At 47.9% G+C, this 18,929-nt stretch overlaps 1 protein-coding gene across 2 annotated transcripts; it reads right to left on the bottom strand.

Annotated features, from left to right (window-relative positions):
- Positions 1-532: 532 nt before the first annotated feature.
- GRPEL2 (GrpE like 2, mitochondrial) lies at positions 533-17,113 on the bottom strand. 2 transcript variants are annotated; one of them, XM_069764143.1, is made up of 5 exons: positions 17,000-17,113; positions 13,690-13,787; positions 6,936-7,080; positions 5,567-5,648; positions 533-2,461 (listed from the first exon to the last, which is right to left on the bottom strand). In XM_069764143.1, the coding sequence occupies exons 2-5, from the start codon at positions 13,731-13,733 to the stop codon at positions 2,130-2,132; spliced, it is 603 nt and encodes a 200-aa protein (XP_069620244.1). In that variant the 5' UTR covers positions 13,734-13,787; positions 17,000-17,113; the 3' UTR covers positions 533-2,129. The 2 variants fall into 2 exon arrangements, with proteins under 2 accessions (XP_069620244.1, XP_069620243.1); XM_069764142.1 differs by lacking the exon at positions 13,690-13,787.
- Positions 17,114-18,929: the final 1,816 nt, after the last annotated feature.

Raw genomic sequence — 18,929 nt, 5'->3', positions numbered from 1 at the left:
CTGGCTAGCGATATCGTTCAGTTTGACACGCAGCAGCAATCTGGATCCTGCTGTGCCATCGTTGGTCGGAGCAGAAAGTCCAGAACTTTATTTCGTCGCTGGACTCCCACAGACATCGCTGAATTGGCGTGTGTGACGCCGATTCAGCGATGTCTTCACTGGTAACCAGGGTAAACATCGGGTTACTAAGCGCAGGGCCACGCTTAGTAACCCGATGTTTACCCTGGTTACCAGCGTAAACGTAAAAAAAAAAAAACACTACATACTTACCTTCCGCTGTCTGTCCCCCGGCGCTGTGCTTCTCTGCACTGTGAGCGCCGGCCAGCCGGAAAGCAGAGCACAGCGGTGACGTCACCACTGTGCTTTCCAGCTGGCGCTCACAGTCAGTGCAGTGAAGCACAGCGCCGGGGGACAGACACCGGAAGGTAAGTATGTAGTGTTGGTTTTTTTTTGTGGTTTTTTTTACGTTTACGCTGGTAACCAGGGTAAACATCGGGTTACTAAGCGCGGCCCTGCGCTTAGTAACCCAATGTTTACCCTGGTTACCCGGGGACCGGCATCGTTGGTCGCTGGAGAGCTGTCTGTGTGACAGCTCTCCAGCGACCACACAGCAACGCTGCAGCGATCGGGATCGTTGTCTAGATCGCTGCAGCGTCGCTAAATGTGACGGTACCTTTAGTGCAAGCAGTTTTTCAATTTATTGCTTATTAAAGTTTTCAAATGTTCAGATATTAACACTTTTTAAAAGCTTGATGCCTTAGAGACCGGCCACTGCAGCTAAGCAGTAGAACATGCTGTTTCCTATTGAACATGTAAAGACTTGCCAAAAACTGTCCAAATCTCAGCTTGCTTTAGCATAGTGCTTAGAATCTGCGGCTGCAGCTCACTTCCTTTCAATAACTTAGGCTACTTTCACACTGGCGTTTTTTGCCAGACGTCGCAATGCGTCGTTTATGGCAAAAAACGCATCCTGCAAAGTTGTTTGCAGGATGCGTTTTTGCCCCATAGATTAACATTAGTGACGCATTGCCACACGTCGCAACCGTCGTGCGACAGTTGCGCCGTGTTGTGGCGGACCGCCGGGAGCAAAAAACGTTAAATGTAACAATTTTTGCTCCTGACGGACCGCTTTTTCCGACCGCGCATGCGCGGCCGGACCTCCGCCCCCACCTCCCCGCACCTCACAATGGGGCAGAGGATGCGCCGGAGAAATGCATCCGCTGCACCCGTTGTGCAGTGCATCAAACGCTAGCGTCAGAATCTCTGCCCGACGCATTGCGACGGGGAGATTCCGACGCTAGTGTGAAAGTAGCCTTAATCGTCAGAAGACGAGGAAAGAGAAGCCGGCACTGATTGGGCACTGGGCTCACATGAGTTAGCACCTCAAGTGAGCCCCGGAAAGAGTGCCGACACCAAAGTAGAGCATGTGTTTATGTTTGACAGGGAAACAATCCAATTGGGAAGGGGTTGTCCCATTGGCAGACAACCCCTTTAAGTAAACTGGAAAAGTGCTTGGTTTTTACAACCTCCATCTGACAATATCCATCTATGAAGATGGGAATAACCCTTAATGATAAGAAGCTCCTCATCACACTGCAACAGGCAAAAGTAAAACAAGAACCACTGGAGAACACCAACCTCATTCCAGTTAAGGTTAGAAAAACAAAAAAAACGATCTAATCCCTTTGGTGAGACAATGCTACTACTACTTCTACATTGATGGCGTGTGGGGAGATGGAAGATGCTTCAGAAGAAATGAAAACAACCTAAATAACGCAGCCCCAGTGAAAGCACCTACGCTAATCCTTTGGACAGTTAGAGGAGAATATTCTATAAATATCCATTATCTATTCTTTGTGCCATAAACTAACAATAAATAAGTAAGTCGTGAATTAGTCCCTTAATCCCAGAGATGATTGGTAGGCACAGTGCAAGAACTGTCCCAGTGGGAGGTCACAGTAAGGCACTCCAGCAGTGGAAGTACCAGTGACTGCTGTGGAGTAAAGGCTTTGAGTAATGTGTCCAGGTAACAGAATAAACCAAAGATCAAGTGATCTAAACTCTACTGATAATAAATAAAGGGGATTCTTCAGAAGAACCCAGGAGATACAAATCAGTCCAAATCTTTGTCACTCTTGTGTTAGCACTGCAATTCCAACGTGAGCATGACGTATGGTCCGACCATGTAACTTGTAACCATCCTGCTGTATGGTGGCCACACTCCCAGGCCTCCGGCCTTCTGCTGGCACATGGCAGACTATTTCGTGGTCATAGGGGTCATAATCTCCTCCCATGGGGGTCATTTTCAATAGTCCGTGTTTTGTGAAAATACTTTGCAGTTTCCTTTCAATCGAAGATAATGTTTCCGACACTTCCTTCATCCCTTTTTGCTCCGCTTCTTCCACAGCCTGCTCCAGGAGATCTGCCACATCTACCAAATCCCGACTGAAGCTCTGGATACCTACGAGAAGAAGAGGGAACAGTGAGCAAACTCCCTCTAAAAGATGCTACACAGGACTGTCACGGTATGTAGATTAAAGTCACAACCGGACTTATTCCTCCACCATGTAGCAAATTTTTAAAAAGGAAAATTAGATATTTCACACCTTACACTGAGAGATCATATTGCTCGATGTTTAATGCAACACTGCTTACAGTTCAGTGGCCCCCACCATCGAACTCCATACAGTACAGTGGCCCCCACCACAGAACTCCATACAGTACAGTGCCCCCCCATACACAGAACTCGATACACTACAGTGCCCCCCTCCCCACACACAACTCCAGACAGTACAGTGCCCCCCCCCCCCCCACACACACACAGTACAGTGGCCCCCACACAGAACTTTATACAGTACAGTGGCCCCCACACAGAACTTTATACACTACAGTGGCCCCCACACACACAACTCCAGACAGTACAGTGCCCCCCCCACACACACAGTACAGTGGCCCCCACACAGAACTTTATACAGTACACTGGCCCCCACACACACACAACTCCAGACAGTACAGTGGCCCCCCACAGAACTCCATACAGTACAGTGGCCCCCACCACCGAACTCCATACAGTACCCCACACAGAACTCCATACAGTACAGTGGCCCCCCCACAGAACTCCATACAGTACAGTGCCCCCCCCCCCAACCCCATTGAACTACATAGAGTACAGTGGCCGCCACCACAGAACTGCTTACAGTACAGTGGCCCCCCCACAGAACTGCATACAGTACAGTGGCCCCCCCACAGAACTGCATACAGTACAGTGGCCCCACCACAGAACTCCATACAGTACAGTGGCCCCCACCACAGAACTCCATACAGTACAGTGGCCCCCACCACAGAACTCCATACAGTACAGTGGCCCCCCCCACAGAACTCCATACAGTACAGTGGCCCCCCCACAGAACTCCATACAGTACAGTGGCCCCCACCACAGAACTCCATACAGTACAGTGGCCCCCACCACAGAACTCCATACAGTACAGTGGCCCCCACCACAGAACTCCATGCAGTACAGTGGCCCCCACCACAGAACTCCATACAGTACAGTGGCCCCCACCACAGAACTCCATACAGTACAGTGGCCCCCCCACAGAACTCCATGCAGTATAATTGCCCGCATACAGTATACTGACCCCCACATTGCCCCGCAAACAGTATAATCACCCCCTACAAAGAGGATGCAAATACAGTTGAAAGCAACAGGTCCCCCCCAAATCACAAGCTCCATAGTGGCCACAGTCTACCACTATTAGTGGTACACCACTGATAAACCACTGAGGGGCGCTCCAGACATGATTTACCTATATTGATAATAGCAAATAAAGGGTTAGAAGGAAGAATATAAAATACTCTAGCAAATAAAATCATTTCAATGAGCATCACCAGCACTATGCACTGATAAATGATTGTGGTGTGTACAGAAGCAGCCTCTCTCTTCATTACCCCTGCCCTCACTCACACATAGCCGTCCCGTTTGGATAATATCCAGACCATCTTCTTAGTTGATATTTACTGGAATTCTCTATGGCAGAAATGAGACATTCTGTGGCTTGTGTGAGAGGAGCTGCTGAGTGACAAGCCATGAAGACCATTAAAGCGCCACTCCAATGTTGTATTTCTATTTAATCACCGGTGGCATCACTAGTCCATGTACCCTGCCCCTAGTAATTTGCCAAAAGTCACGATCACAACTCTCAATGTAAGTCCATGAGTGCCTTGTTCTGGCTCTTATAGACTTACACAGAGAAATGACCTCCAGCTCACCCAGCAAACACTGGAGAGACCCAGCACGCTGCAAGTAGCAGACGGCGCCTGGGTAAGGATTTTACAACGACAGGGAACATGCATTAGAGATACCAATCCAGAATGGAAAAAAAAATATTATATGTATGCGATTCTTTAAAGGGAATCTGTCACCAGGTTTTTGCTACCTTTTCTGAGAGCAGTATAATTTAGGAAAGAGACCCCGATTCCAGCAATGTGTCACTTAGTTTACTGTGTGCAGCAGTTGTGACACAATCAGTCTTTTAGTAAAGTAGCAGCATGTAGCAGAGCTCAGAAAGCTTACCCTGCCCACACCACAGCTCTGTGTACATAGTATAGGGACAGTGAGCTGCTTATCAGAGGAGGGGGCATGGTCAGAACAGGGATCGCATGAACTCTGGTCCATGTGGTGATAATCTCCTTGTCATAAAACCTTCATTGTATGGAAATAGCAGACAGCCTAATATGTAACACATCCCTGAAATCTGTGTTTCCGGCGATCAGCGCGAGCAGGGGAGAATGAGGAGCTATATTCAAGTGGTGACAGTGAGAGCAGGAGGCGGCTGATGGGACTATTACTCCCATCTGATGACATCCCTGTGTAGCATCCGTGTGAAGGTGTGCGGGACGTTTTGCAGCCCGTGCTGCTGTTAGAAAACAGACATGCCCACGGACACTTGGTCCTTGGAAACACACTGATGTGTACAGACCCATTCACTTGAATGCGTGTGTAAGTGTCTCTGGTACGCGTGAAAACTGTCACCACACGTACCGGACACACTGACGTCTGAAAGAGGCTCCATGCAGAAGGCAGAGGGAGTTGAAGAGTCTGATAAGTAGAGGCTCAGACACTTTTCTGCGATAAAATAAAAAAACTAAAAATAAAAACTGTTGTAATTGCAGCGCTGGAGTGGTGCTACCAATCTAAGGTCTAATCTAATCTTCATCTTTTACCCACGCCGGTCGGTCTCTAGCAGTCCGTGCCCTACCAGATTGTTCCAGTGTTTGCTGGGGGAGCCGGAGGTTTCTTTTTAATGCAAGTCTGTGAGAGCCTCGCCCTGGCCCTCAGACGAGCACTGAGAGCTTGTGACTGTTACCTCTGACTTCCGGCCAGTCCGATGTAGTGGTCAGAAGGTGGCGCTGGACTGGAATGGCGCGAGAAGAGCTAAAGACAACAGGTGGTGAGTATAATATTAGGCGCAGGGATGTTAGTAGCACTACTCCAGCACTGCAATTTACAAAACAAAACGCTGGAGCGGTGCTTTCAACATTTACCTCCCAGAACCTGGATTCTTACCAAAGAGCTTTGCATCCTCCACAAACTTCTTTGTTTTATTCCGTACAGTCTCAGAGTCTTCTACTGCCTTGTTATAAAGCTCCTAGCAAAGAAAAAAGAATATTAAAGAATGTGATTGAGAAAAAGACCCTGTCACATGATGCAGTATTCAGAAACTACTGCTGAATTGGTAGATCTGCAATTACAATCGTACAATGGAGAGCAGTAGAATGGAAAGATATTGGTGCCAAACCATAAAAATGCAATTATATTTTAATCACTTTTGTCCCCTCCTCCCCCCCCCAAAAAAAGGGCATCACAGCGATCCCACAGCGCTTCCCCCCTGCTCTGTCCGTGTCCCATAAGTCTCCTCTCTTCCTTACCCATCGGTCGCCAATTGCAAACAAAAGCTGCCAGCAGCGGATCTTGATGATTTTGTGCCCAAGTGTATTAGTGTGGCAGACCATTTCTCAGACAACCATTAAAGGGAACCTGTCACCCCGAAAATCGCGGGTGAGGTAAGCCCACCGGCATCAGGGGCTTATCTACAGCATTCTGTAATGCTGTAGATAAGCCCCCGATGTTACCTGAAAAAGGAGAAAAAGACGTTATATTATACTTACCCAGGGGCGGTCCCTCTGCTGGTCAGGTCGGATGGGCGTCTCCGGTCCGCTGCGGCGCCTCCTATCTTCTTTCCATGACGTCCTCTTCTGATCTTCAGCCACGGCTCCGGCGCAGGCGTACTTTGCTCTGCCCTCTTGAGGGCAGAGGATAGTACTGCAGTGCGCAGGCGCCGGAAAGGTCAGAAGCCCGGCGCCTGCGCACTGCAGTACTTTGTCTGCCCTCAACAGGGCAGAGCAAAGTACGCCTGCTCCGGAGCCGTGGCTGAAGATCAGAAGAGGACGTCTTGGAAAGAAGATAGGAGGCGCCGCAGCGGACCGGAGACGCCCATCTGACCTGACCAGCAGCGGGACCGCCCCTGGGTGAGTATAATATAACGTCTTTTTCTCCTTTTTCAGGTAACATCGGGGGCTTATCTACAGCATTACAGAATGCTGCAGATAAGCCCCTGATGCCGGTGGGCTTACCTCACCCACGATTTTCGGGGTGACAGGTGCCCTTTAACCTCATTAATAGCAGGACCAAGGCATGTTACACTCATACTTGATACAGATTAAATTAAGAGGATTTGTTTCCATTTTATTCATCATTGTATATTTTCAACTTGTCTACCATTGATAGGATTTCCATAATTCCACGAGTTTTCCTTGGTATTATAATTTCAATATAGAGGATTGTACAATCTTCGGCATTATTGTAAATCTGAGAGCTGCCCAGGACTTTCCCACAACATCACTGATAACGTTACCAGGTCTTACAATAAACTTACTGTTAAATCTCTAACTTCTTCCTCCAGCTTGACAGTCTTCCTCTCCAGCGATCTCACACTATAAGACTGATCATCGCCCCCTGTGGTTTGGTTCCCGGAACTTCTCTGCTGAGGAGCGGCACCACTATAGGCACACACTGAACTCCTGTCATTAAGATATTAAAGGGTTACAGATTAAATACAAGTTATGAAAGGCTGATATTTCTCATTAGCAATAAAGCAGCTTTCTAGCCCCATTTTGTAGCCACAATCCATATCTAAACTAAAGGCTGCAGTAAGCCAGACCACATATAGTCATGCAGGACAAACGGAGGAACATTATCTAAATTACAGGGCTTCCTCAATTAGCAGCCTGTATAGGGCTGGCAGACAGACGCCATTGTGTTTGTAGTGCCTCTTCCTTGACCCCTACTAATTTACTACAGTGTTGCCAGAAACAATGGGTTATTCCTGGATAGTCACTGCAGGGGCATTATGTAATGTTGTCCTGCACTGGTAATTACAATCATCTCAAAACATTAGAGGAGAAATCACTGCAAATATTTACTTTTCTTACGCACATCCTACTACTAAATCACATTTCTGATGTTCTTTGTACAGAAATGTGTAATGAGCAATTGACTACAAGGCATTTTAATCAGCAAGAGCGAATAACTTTGGTCTAATTTATTAAAGGAATTGTCCAGGTTTGGGATGGAAGTCTGCAGTCACTGAGCACAAGCAGTTGAGATTCTCCGCTGATGGCGACGAGGCCGGGTGGTCATGTGACCGCGAGCATGCAATTTGCATACTTCCAGCCACATTCCGACTAGTCGTGCACAGCCTAGCTCAATATAGGTGAAGTGAACAGAACGGAGCACGTCACCGCATGTAAGCAAATCGCATTCCTGCAATCACGTGACCACCACCTCTCCCGACAACGTACAGTGCACGCGCTGGGAAAATTCGTGCGGCCCAGGTTAATTTCCCCCATAAAGCCATTTTGCCCAACTCCCATATACCAAAGTGCTCGTCCTGACGAATGGTCCTATTTTAGGAGAGCGCCACTTCTCTCTTTGGCCTTTCTCGGCACATGCGCAGAACAGTACTTTGCTCTGACCTCGAAGCGCGCCTGTGCAGAAGCGTGAAGGTGTACACTGTGGCTGACATAGGACACATCATTCATACACAGCAGAGGAAGACGGCATCACAAGTAGATAGGAGGATAGGAGGCGCCAGATGAACAGTGACGCCCATCCAACCGGACCGCCTCGAATTACAGTGTTAAGTGAAATATTATAGAAGCGGTCACATGAGGCTGAAAGGTGGTGGTCCTCTCTCCTCCTGTACCAGTCGTGACTTCTATTGTCTAAGATTACTGTACTTGTTTTTATCACGTTTTCCCCTTTTCTCATGTAAACATCCATGGAATGGAGATTATCTACTATATAATTGTCTAAGGGTCACTTTCGTCTGTCTGTCTGTCACGGATATTCATTGGTCGCGGCCTCTGTCTGTCATGGAAATCCAAGTCGCTGATTGGTCATGGCAAAACAATCAGCGACAGACACAGTCCGGAAGAAAATGGCCGCTCCTTACTCCCTGAAGTCAGTGCCCGGCGCCCACATACTCCCCTCCGGCCACCGCTCACACAGGGTTAATGCCGGCGGTAACGGACCGTGTTATGCCGCGGGTAACGCACTCCGTAACCGCTGCTATTAACCCTGTGTGTCCCCAACTTTTGTACTGTTGATGCTGCCCATGCGGTATCAATAGAAAAAAAATGTAATGTTAAAAATAATAAAAAAAACAAAAAACCTGCTATTCTCACCCTCCGTCGTCGCGTCCTCTCCTCGGCAGTGCAAGCAGCAGGTTCCAGGGCCAAGGATGGTATGCGAGAAGGACCTTCCATGACGTCACGGTCATGTGACCGCGACGTCATCACAGGTCCTGCGCTCATCCAACCCTGGAACCGGAAGCTGCCGCGTGCACCGCACACAGGCGTCAGGACTACAAGGGCTCCCTCGGAAGGTGAGTATATGTTTATTTTAACTTTTTTTAACCTGTTACGTGGCTGGGCAATATACTATGTGGCGCTGGGCAATATACTACGCGACTGGGCAATATACTACGTGGCTGGGCAGTATACTACGTGGCTGGGCAATATACTACGTGACCGGGCAATATACTACATGGCCGGGCCACCATCTAGTTAATATTATACAGTGCTTTCTGCTGAACACTAAGTCAGGGTTTCGGTCGGAATCCTAAAAAACAGAGCCTAGTTGGAGCCACTCACATCAATGAAGCACAAGGTGCAACTTTGGACACTGTTTGGCCACCATCTTGGAAGTGTTCATCTTTTCCCAACACGTACAAAAAAAATGGCAGACCAGTGTCTGAAGAAAAACAAATACTGCCAGGACAAAGGCCAGAAAATGTCCAAGGTGACACTTTCTGCTTCACTGGAGCGAAGTGGCCCCATCAGGGCTGTTTTTTGGGAATTACAACCTGTGTGAACCTAGCATAACAATGGTCCCAAGACAAATCCTCCCCCCCCCCCCCCCCCATGCGCTTTTGCAGGCTTGAGGTACCACAGTGGGCACAGTGTTTGTGCAATCAGATCAATTTTGCTTGAATTGAATTTTTTAGTGCAGCATATTTCTGCACAAATAAAAAAATAAAGCGTGGAAAAATGTCATATGGAAACTTGGCATTCCTGGCCTCACTTGCAATCTGAAAGAAGTTGCAGCTAAAGGGAGTCTGTCAGCAGGTTTTATTGAAACAAGCCCAAAGCCTAGTAAGTGACAAGACACATCAGTGTTTTCGCTCCCACACCATGATGCTTTCAGATCACATAGCAAAAAACTGCTGACAGATTTAGCGTTCATGCACAGCAGAGAAGCTGATGAAGTGTCTCTAGGACCACAGCACAGATGTGCAGGCATATGAAGCACTGAGGTGTAGGGAGAATACCACGTATAAGGACATGTGACTGAGCAAAGCTTTCATTCCTGGAAGTCACAGGAGTACAGTGTTGCCCCATAGCACAGATGTGTGACGTTTCCCCCTCTTCTGTGGCGGGCCTCTCCTCCCCAGCACGAACACTCTATAATCTTGAAGTGACTACGTGAAGGCGAGAGTGAGGAGAATGGATTCTCACTGTCTGGATACTAATCCTTCCCCCTCCCTACAGGAGGTTCCCTACACACAGGCTGCAGCTAGAAAACCACTTTCACCAGTACAGAGACCTATTCAGCACAGAAGGAAAGTTTATGGAATATTCAGAATTCTTTTTTTTATGATGCCTGTACACAGATTTTGGAATATATAGCCTGAAAATTGCGTGGCAAAAATGGCTCGCAAATTAGTGTGCTGTGTCATGTGGCTTCTAAGGATATGTGCACACTTTGCGGATTAGCCTCTGGAATTTTTTGTGCGAATTCTGCATCTTTTGGCAGAAAACGCAGGTGCGGATGTGATGCGTTTTTTTATGCGGATTTACTACGGATTTCATGCGTTTTTCCCCTGCTGATTTCTATAATGGAATGGGTACAAAAACACTGCAGATCCGCACAAATAAATTACATGCTCCTTCTTCTGATCCGCAGCGTTTTCTGTGCAGAATTCTCCGCACCATTAGCACAGTCAGCAATTGTTTTCCCCATTGATTTACACTGTACTGTAAATCACTTGCAGATCTGCAGCATTTCTGCGTGGAAAAAACGCTGCGGATCTGGCCTGCAGTAAATCCGCAATGTGTGCACATAGCTTAAGGCTGCGTGCCCATGATCAGTAATAGTGCGTTTTGGACGCAGCACATTTGAGCCCGCTGTGCTTCCATCTACCCGGGGTGCAGGTTACGAGCCGCAGCGTGTCAATTTCTGTCTCCACTGCAGATTTTGACCAATTGAATGTCACTACATGTGGTGAATACGTGAGTACTAACAAGCAAGTGTAGCAATGAACACAGCAAAAATATGCTGCGTCCAAAACGCTAATATTCCTAATCGTGGGACGTAGTCTAAAAATGATGCACACTGAAGCACTGCACTAGCCACGGCAAGGTACACACCTTCCGATCAAGTGGTAGAATTATTCTCAGCTTAATATTATAGAAAAGGTGGCCTCCTACAGTAGCTGCAAAACGCGAGTAAGACTGGGGAGGTTTTTTCCCTTTATGTTTCTTGACCTGTGGAGTCAAAAAGGCTGCATGTCAATAATGTCTGCATTTTACCTCACTGGAATCAAGGAGGCTGAGAAAATTTAAAACAAAAAAAACAAACAAAAAAAAAAAAACAATGCACTTTTTATCGTGGCTGTAGTTGGGTTTTTGCAGCTTTTTTAGGGAGGAAAATAATGCAGGAAAATTAATCTCAATCACTGTAAAAATTACATTTTAATCCCAAATTGTCGTGGCTTTTTTCTTGTTATTTTATTTTTTATTTTCTGCGAGAAAAGCGCTGATTGTACCCCAATCTTGATGTAGAGAACCACGCATCAAAACATGCAGTTTCTCACAATTTGTGATTTGGTTATAGGTTGTACATTGAGGAATTTGTTGTAAAATGAATGAGGTCTACCAAAAAAAAAAGTCTGCAGGGTTGGCAGGGTAAAGTTTACGGAAAAAGGATAAACCCTTCAAGTCTGTAACAAATATACCAAAGCTGAATCTGCGGCACAACCCATCTGACATTTGGATTTTCAACGTTTCCAAGCTGACATGCCTTGGATGTCAGATTCACACTGCAAGCTGGCTTACTCGTGGATTTCTTGTGCAGTCATATGGAAGGGTCCCTTCACCAGAAAAGTCCAGATAGAAGGGCTGAACCCACCCAATGTGACCATTACTGAGCTAGAGCTACTGCTCTGCACAGTGTAAGGCCACGTTCACACGTTCAGTATTTGGTCAGTATTTTACCTCAGTATTTGTAAGCCAAAACCAGGAGTGGGTGATAAATACAGAAGTGGTGCATATGTTTCTATTATTTTTTCCTCTGATTGTTCCCCTTCTGGTTTTAGCTTATAAATACTGAGGTAAAATATTGACCAAATATTGAACGTGTGAACCTGGTCTGATAGTTAAGCCCTCACCGATTGTGGTAGCGCCATTCACACACACATTGCAGCAGTGTGCCATCGCTAGCCTTTCACAACAAATGGGAACAAACAATGTGCCTTTATCTCCAGACAGACACCTTGACAAGAGCTGAGACCACCAAGGCTGATAATTAGCCAGAAAGAACACGCAATGATCTGACACTGAACACTGTGTAAAGACGCCTTCCAGATATGTAACCTTTGCCCCTCATTAGCTCCAATTACCTGGAAAGCATACTGAAACTACGAGGTGTACAGCAGGCCGAGACCAATGGAAAGAATGCCTAATGCAATAGTAGAAGTGACGCAATAGTGGAAATGGAGATAGTTCCATTCCGGACTGACCGAGATCAACAAGTAACTATTCGCCTTTAACAACGTCTATCAGCCCATGTATCTGCTGGGGCACGGTGCCCTTCACTCAGGGTTGGACCTGTAGGATAGTATAAAGGAAGCACAGATACAGTCATGTTCGGTTTCACCAGACTGGTGTCTGTCAGCATTTCGGAAAAACCTGCATACACACAGCTGCTACATGAGGCAGGAAACACAAGGAAGCCCCCATACATTAGTATTCACTAACGATCACTCAGCCGACAGCCATGTCCCCCATACCCAGGCAGTGTTAGCCAAGCGCTCCCGTATTCTCTATCAGGGCCGCTCACCTCTGCCCCAAAACAAAGGATCGGCTTTGGAATTACAACGTGTCGTCGAATCCTTCTCCCCCGAATCTGCTATTCTCTTTTCAGGAAGCGTCAAGAGGCTGCCCCCATACACAGGCTGCCGGCTAATCCCACTGGTATCAGCAGGTTGGGCCAGATTTAAAGTGTAGGGCACCTTAACGGGATCAGACCAATGTTTAGATTTATTACGCTTGATTATAGCGCCATCATATTCCTCTGCAATTTAGGCCTCGTGCACACATCCGTGTTTAATCACATGAAAAAAATGGTACTGGTGTCATCAGTGTGTCCATTTTTTCAGGGACTCATACACTTGTAGAAATATTCTTGGGTACAATGTGGTCTTCCTGGGATAGAGGTTGTCCCGTTTCAGAAAATCCTGGATATAGTTATAATAAAAAAAAACAAAAAAAAAAAAAAAACGCTTTACTCGCCCTTCCTTGTATTGGCACACAATGATATCTATGTACATTGCTGACCATGAGATTGTGCTCATAGATGGGGCTATGTTAGCCCACCTGCAGACCCCGATCCCAGAAGATCCAGAATGTAAGGTAGATAGGAGAGCTGTCCCTTCATGTGATAACTAGGGTAATCTATGTACACACACAGCAGAGTTTCAGCTCCCAGAAGCAGCACATCTCCTATTCTACAGCTACGTTACGTTCACATTTGCGTTGTGCGCCGCTGCGTCGGCGACGCAACGCACAACGCAAATAAAAACGCACCAAAACGCACGCAAAAACGCTACGTTTTGCGACGCATGCGTTATTTTTTGCCGAAATTTGGACGCAAGAAAAATGCAACTTGTTGCGTTTTCTGCACCCGACGCTAGCGGCAAAAAAAACGCATGCGTCGCACAACGCAGCACAACGCGTGTCCATGCGCCCACCATGTTAAATATAGGGGCGCATGACGCATGTGTCGCCGCTGCGTCGCCCGACGTAAACACGCAAAACGCTAATGTGAACGTAGCCTTACATAGTCATTACCGTAATATATTAGTATACAGACACACCCTCGCGGCTGAAGACATCTGCGGTGGTGGACCGATGATGAAGATGATTAGTTTTTATTTCCTTCTTGATGCCTAAATGATGAGCACATAGTAAAAGATAGGGAATTCTAGAAGAAACTTTCTACTTATTTTTTTTCTAGTCTTGACTTCACATAATCTTTATTTTTATACAGCGCTAACATATTCCGCAGCGCTTTACACACGTGCGGTTATGATGCGCAGTCTGAATGTCTCACAGCACAAGCCGCCATAGTCAGACTACAACAGGTGCCGCCCAAATAGTGGGATCCACTGAGATCCTAGAACTTTATACTACAGGAATAAAAGGGGTTGCCCACTACTGCAGCAGTGTACAATCCCTTTAAGCGAGGAATCATCATGTCTTCCGTGAGCAGAAAGAAGAAGATTTAGGGTATGTGCACACGTTCAGGTTTTTTTTGCAATAAAAACGCATTACAAAACGCCTACATATGCATCCTATCCTTTAGAATGCATTCTGCAATTTTTGTGCACATGATGCGTTTTTTTCCCAACAAAAAAAAAAAAACACGTTGCGGTAAAAAAAGCAGCATGTTCATTAATTTTGTGGATTTTCTGCGTTTTTCCCGTTATTCTATGCATTTGAAAAAAACGCAAGACGCATCAAAAATGCATAAATAATGCATCAAAACCGCAAAAAAAAGTGAAAAAAACGAATGCGGATTTCTGGCAGAAATGTCAGGTTTTTGTCAAGAAAATTTCTGCCAGAAATCCTGACGTGTGCACATACCCTTAGGATACGTTCACATTCGCGTCTTTGGACGCAGCGTCGTCGCCGCAAAACAACGCATGCGTCATGCGTCCCTATCTTTAACATTGGGGACGCATGGGCATGCGTTGTCATGTGTTTTGGTGCGTTTCGCGACGCATGCGTTGTTTCGACGCACCTGGCAGGGCGCGGCAAACGCAACATGTTGCATTTTTTCTAAGTCCAAATTTTTTTTAAAAACGCATGTGTCGCACTTGCATTGCATTTGCGTCATCGATGCGTCAAAAACCCCATTGAAGTGTATTGGCAATGCAGAAGACGCAAGTACTTGCGTTGTTGTGCGTTGTACGACGCATGCGTTCTTTACTTAAAAAATAGATAAGTGTATAGACGGTGTCTAGACATTGAAAAGAATATATATATATATGTATATATTTGAACGCATGCGCCAAAAATGCCTGCGTTTTACATGCGTCTTTCGTGCGTCGTGCATTGCGTCCACGACGCTGCGTCCAAAGACGCGAATGTGAACGTAGCCTTAGAGAAAGATTTTTAAGCCCTCTGATCATCTCTTGTAGAAATAACCTCCATCTAAGGAGCCGCTGCCATCTTACATCTGTGGCCAGATTTTCAGAGATCAATACAAGGAACAATGATGGCAGCATCTGACTCCAGATGGACAATACTGGCAGTGTAACTATTTACATCTATTACACAATGTTGTGTAAATGACAACACTAGATTATTAATCAGATACTGATTCCATGTACATATCTATCGTCCCTTACTCACTGAGCACACACGAGACCGGCTGCACACAGCAAGGCGGCCAGCCAATGAGAACACAAGTGGATTCACTATGTACAGCCTTCCAAGCCTACCTAGGGGGCACTAATCTGTTGGGAGGCGCAGAGATAAGGGGGCACCAATCTGGGGAAGGGGCAGCAAAGTAGGCACCAATCTGGAGAAGGGGGGAGAGCAAAGGAGGCACCAAATCATAGGTTGGGGGGGAAGAGAGCGAAGGGGTTACCAATCTTCAGGAGGAGGGAGAGCGAGCGAAGGGGGCACCAATCTTCAGGAGGAGGGAGAGCGAGCGAAGGGGTCACCAATCTTCAGGAGGAGGGAGCGCGAGCGAAGGGGGCACCAATCTTCAGGAGGAGGGAGAGCGAGCGAAGGGGGCACCAATCTTCAGGAGGAGGGAGAGCGAGCGAAGGGGTCACCAATCTTCAGGAGGAGGGAGAGCGAGCGAAGGGGTCACCAATCTTCAGGAGGAGGGAGAGCGAGCGAAGGGGTCACCAATCTTCAGGAGGAGGGAGAGCGAGCGAAGGGGTCACCAATCTTCAGGAGGAGGGAGAGCGAGCGAAGGGGTCACCAATCTTCAGGAGGAGGGAGAGCGAGCGAAGGGGGCACCAATCTTCAGGAGGAGGGAGAGCGAGCGAAGGGGTCACCAATCTTCAGGAGGAGGGAGAGCGAGCGAAGGGGGCACCAATCTTCAGGAGGAGGGAGAGCGAGCGAAGGGGACACCAATCTTCAGGAGGAGGGAGAGCGAGCGAAGGGGGCACCAATCTTCAGGAGGAGGGAGAGCGAGCGAAGGGGTCACCAATCTTCAGGAGGAGGGAGAGCGAGCGAAGGGGTCACCAATCTTCAGGAGGAGGGAGAGCGAGCGAAGGGGTCACCAATCTTCAGGAGGAGGGAGAGCGAGCGAAGGGGACACCAATCTTCAGGAGGAGGGAGAGCGAGCGAAGGGGGCACCAATCTTCAGGAGGAGGGAGAGCGAGCGAAGGGGGCACCAATCTTCAGGAGGAGGGAGAGCGAGCGAAGGGGGCACCAATCTTCAGGAGGAGGGAGAGCGAGCGAAGGGGTCACCAATCTTCAGGAGGAGGGAGAGCGAGCGAAGGGGGCACCAATCTTCAGGAGGAGGGAGAGCGAGCGAAGGGGGCACCAATCTTCAGGAGGAGGGAGAGCGAGCGAAGGGGACACCAATCTTCAGGAGGAGGGAGAGCGAGCGAAGGGGGCACCAATCTTCAGGAGGAGGGAGAGCGAGCGAAGGGGTCACCAATCTTCAGGAGGAGGGAGAGCGAGCGAAGGGGGCACCAATCTTCAGGAGGGAGAGCGAGCGAAGGGGGCACCAATCTTCAGGAGGAGGGAGAGCGAGCGAAGGGGGCACCAATCTTCAGGAGGAGGGAGAGCAGGCTATGCACAGTACAGAATGAGACCTCAGCCTATGAAATGTCATCATTGCTGTGCGCTTACACGGAGAGTCTGTATACCAGCCCCGGGCACACGTGATACTTGGCCCCGCATCGACAACTCATCCGCAGTTTCCCGTTACCAAGCAGCCCCCCCCGGGTTACAGTGCCCCCTCCTCTGCAGCAGGTGTGCGCCGGCTCTTTAGCGGTTACTATGGAAACACTACTGTACCGTGCACGTCGTCCAGCCGTATAATGTGCGGTCACGGCCATGTAAAGACCTGCACGGTCCCATACACAGAACACTATGGGTGGTGCACCTGCGGTACAGCCGTGCCTGCTCTTACCTGCTGTGCCGGGCGCCGTGTGACTGCACTCTCCGGAGCTGTTCGGCCACAGCTCTCATCCTGAACGCGGCCATCTCCACACTTCTCTGTCCGCCTGGTACTACACGACGGTGTGCGCACGCGTAGTAGGACTACTACAGAACACGAGACAGAGCGGAGAGCAGCCAATAGAAAAATGGGGGCGGATCAAACTACAACTCCCAGTACGCTCCGCGCCGCGGGCCCGGCTAGGAGCCAGTGACGTGAGAGTCCTCTGGGGCTTATCTGTGAGGTCTGGTAGCGCCTCTGTGTACCTGGAGGCCGCAGCTGCCGGCACAGTGAGAATTCAGAGCCAGGTGTTATAATGCTGGTTTCACCAGGGCCGGACTGGCACTAGGATTCAGCCCTGGCATGTGAAGTCACACAGGCTCACTTGTCACATGGTGACTGTATAATATCTTTGTTACACTTGTAGGTTACAAGAAGTGAGGGGAGTGTAACACAACTATATAACATACTAGATGGTGACCAGATTCTAATGCATCAGGTATTCTAGAATATGCATGTCCACGTAGTATATTGCCCAGCCACATAGTATATTGGCCAGCCACGTAGTATATTGGCCAGCCACGTACTATATTGCCCAGTCACGTAGTATATTGCCCAGTCACGTAGTATATTGCCCAGCCACGTAGTATATTGCCCAGCCACGTACTATATTGCCCAGTCACGTAGTATATTGCCCAGTCACGTAGTATATTGCCCAGTCACGTAGTATATTGGCCAGTCACGTAGTATATTGGCCAGCCACGTAGTATATTGCCCAGTCACGTAGTATATTGCCCAGTCACGTAGTATATTGGCCAGTCACGTAGTATATTGGCCAGCCACGTAGTATATTGGCCAGCCACGTAGTATATTGCCCAGTCACGTAGTATATTGGCCAGCCACGTAGTATATTGGCCAGCCACGTACTATATTGCCCAGTCACGTAGTATATTGCCCAGTCACGTAGTATATTGCCCAGCCACGTAGTATATTGCCCAGCCACGTACTATATTGCCCAGTCACGTAGTATATTGCCCAGTCACATAGTATATTGCCCAGCGACGTAGTATATTGCCCAGTCACATAGTATATTGCCCAGCGACGTAGTATATTGCCCAGTCACGTAGTATATTGGCCAGCCACGTATATTGCCCAGCCACGTACTATATTGCCCAGTCACGTAGTATATTGCCCAGCCACGTAGTATATTGGCCAGCCACGTATATTGCCCAGCCACGTACTATATTGCCCAGTCACGTAGTATATTGCCCAGTCACGTAGTATATTGCCCAGCCACGTAGTATATTGCCCAGTCACGTAGTACATTGCCCAGTCACGTAGTACATTGCCCAGTCACGTAGTACATTGCCCAGTCACGTAGTACATTGCCCAGTCACGTAGTACATTGCCCAGTCACATAGTATATTGCCCAGTCACATAGTATATTGCCCAGTCACATAGTACATTGCCCAGTCACATAGTATATTGCCCAGTCATATAGTATATTGCCCAGTCACGTAGTGTATTGCCCAGTCACATAGTACATTGCCCAGTCACGTAGTGTATTGCCCAGTCACATAGTATATTACCCAGCGACGTAGTATATTGCCCAGTCACATAGTATATTGCCCAGCGACGTAGTATATTACCCAGTCACATAGTATATTGCCCAGTCACATAGTATATTGCCCAGTCACGTAGTATATTGCCCAGTCACGTAGTATATTGCCCAGTCACGTAGTATATTGCCCAGCGACGTAGTATATTGCCCAGTCACAAAGTATAATGCCCAGCCACGTAGTATATTGCCCAGTCACGTAGTATATTGCCCAGCCACGTAGTACATTGCCCAGTCACGTAGTATATTGCCCAGTCACGTAGTACATTGCCCAGTCACATAGTA

Source organism: Ranitomeya imitator, chromosome 4, assembly GCF_032444005.1.
Source record: "Ranitomeya imitator isolate aRanImi1 chromosome 4, aRanImi1.pri, whole genome shotgun sequence".
Classification (NCBI taxonomy): Eukaryota; Metazoa; Chordata; class Amphibia; order Anura; family Dendrobatidae; genus Ranitomeya; species Ranitomeya imitator.
This window is presented reverse-complemented; position numbering and strand designations above follow the sequence as displayed.

Excerpts from the sequence above, each read along its gene's own strand:
- GRPEL2 (XM_069764142.1), bottom strand. The coding sequence starts at position 17,073 with ATGGCCGCGTTCAGGATGAGAGCTGTGGCCGAACAGCTCCGGAGAGTG. Across the intron at positions 7,081-16,999 it reads CACGGCGCCCGGCACAGCAG|GAGTTCAGTGTGTGCCTATA; the intron begins GTAAGAGCAGGC and ends TCTTAATGACAG. Across the intron at positions 2,462-5,566 it reads GGAGGATGCAAAGCTCTTTG|GTATCCAGAGCTTCAGTCGG; the intron begins GTAAGAATCCAG and ends TTCTTCTCGTAG.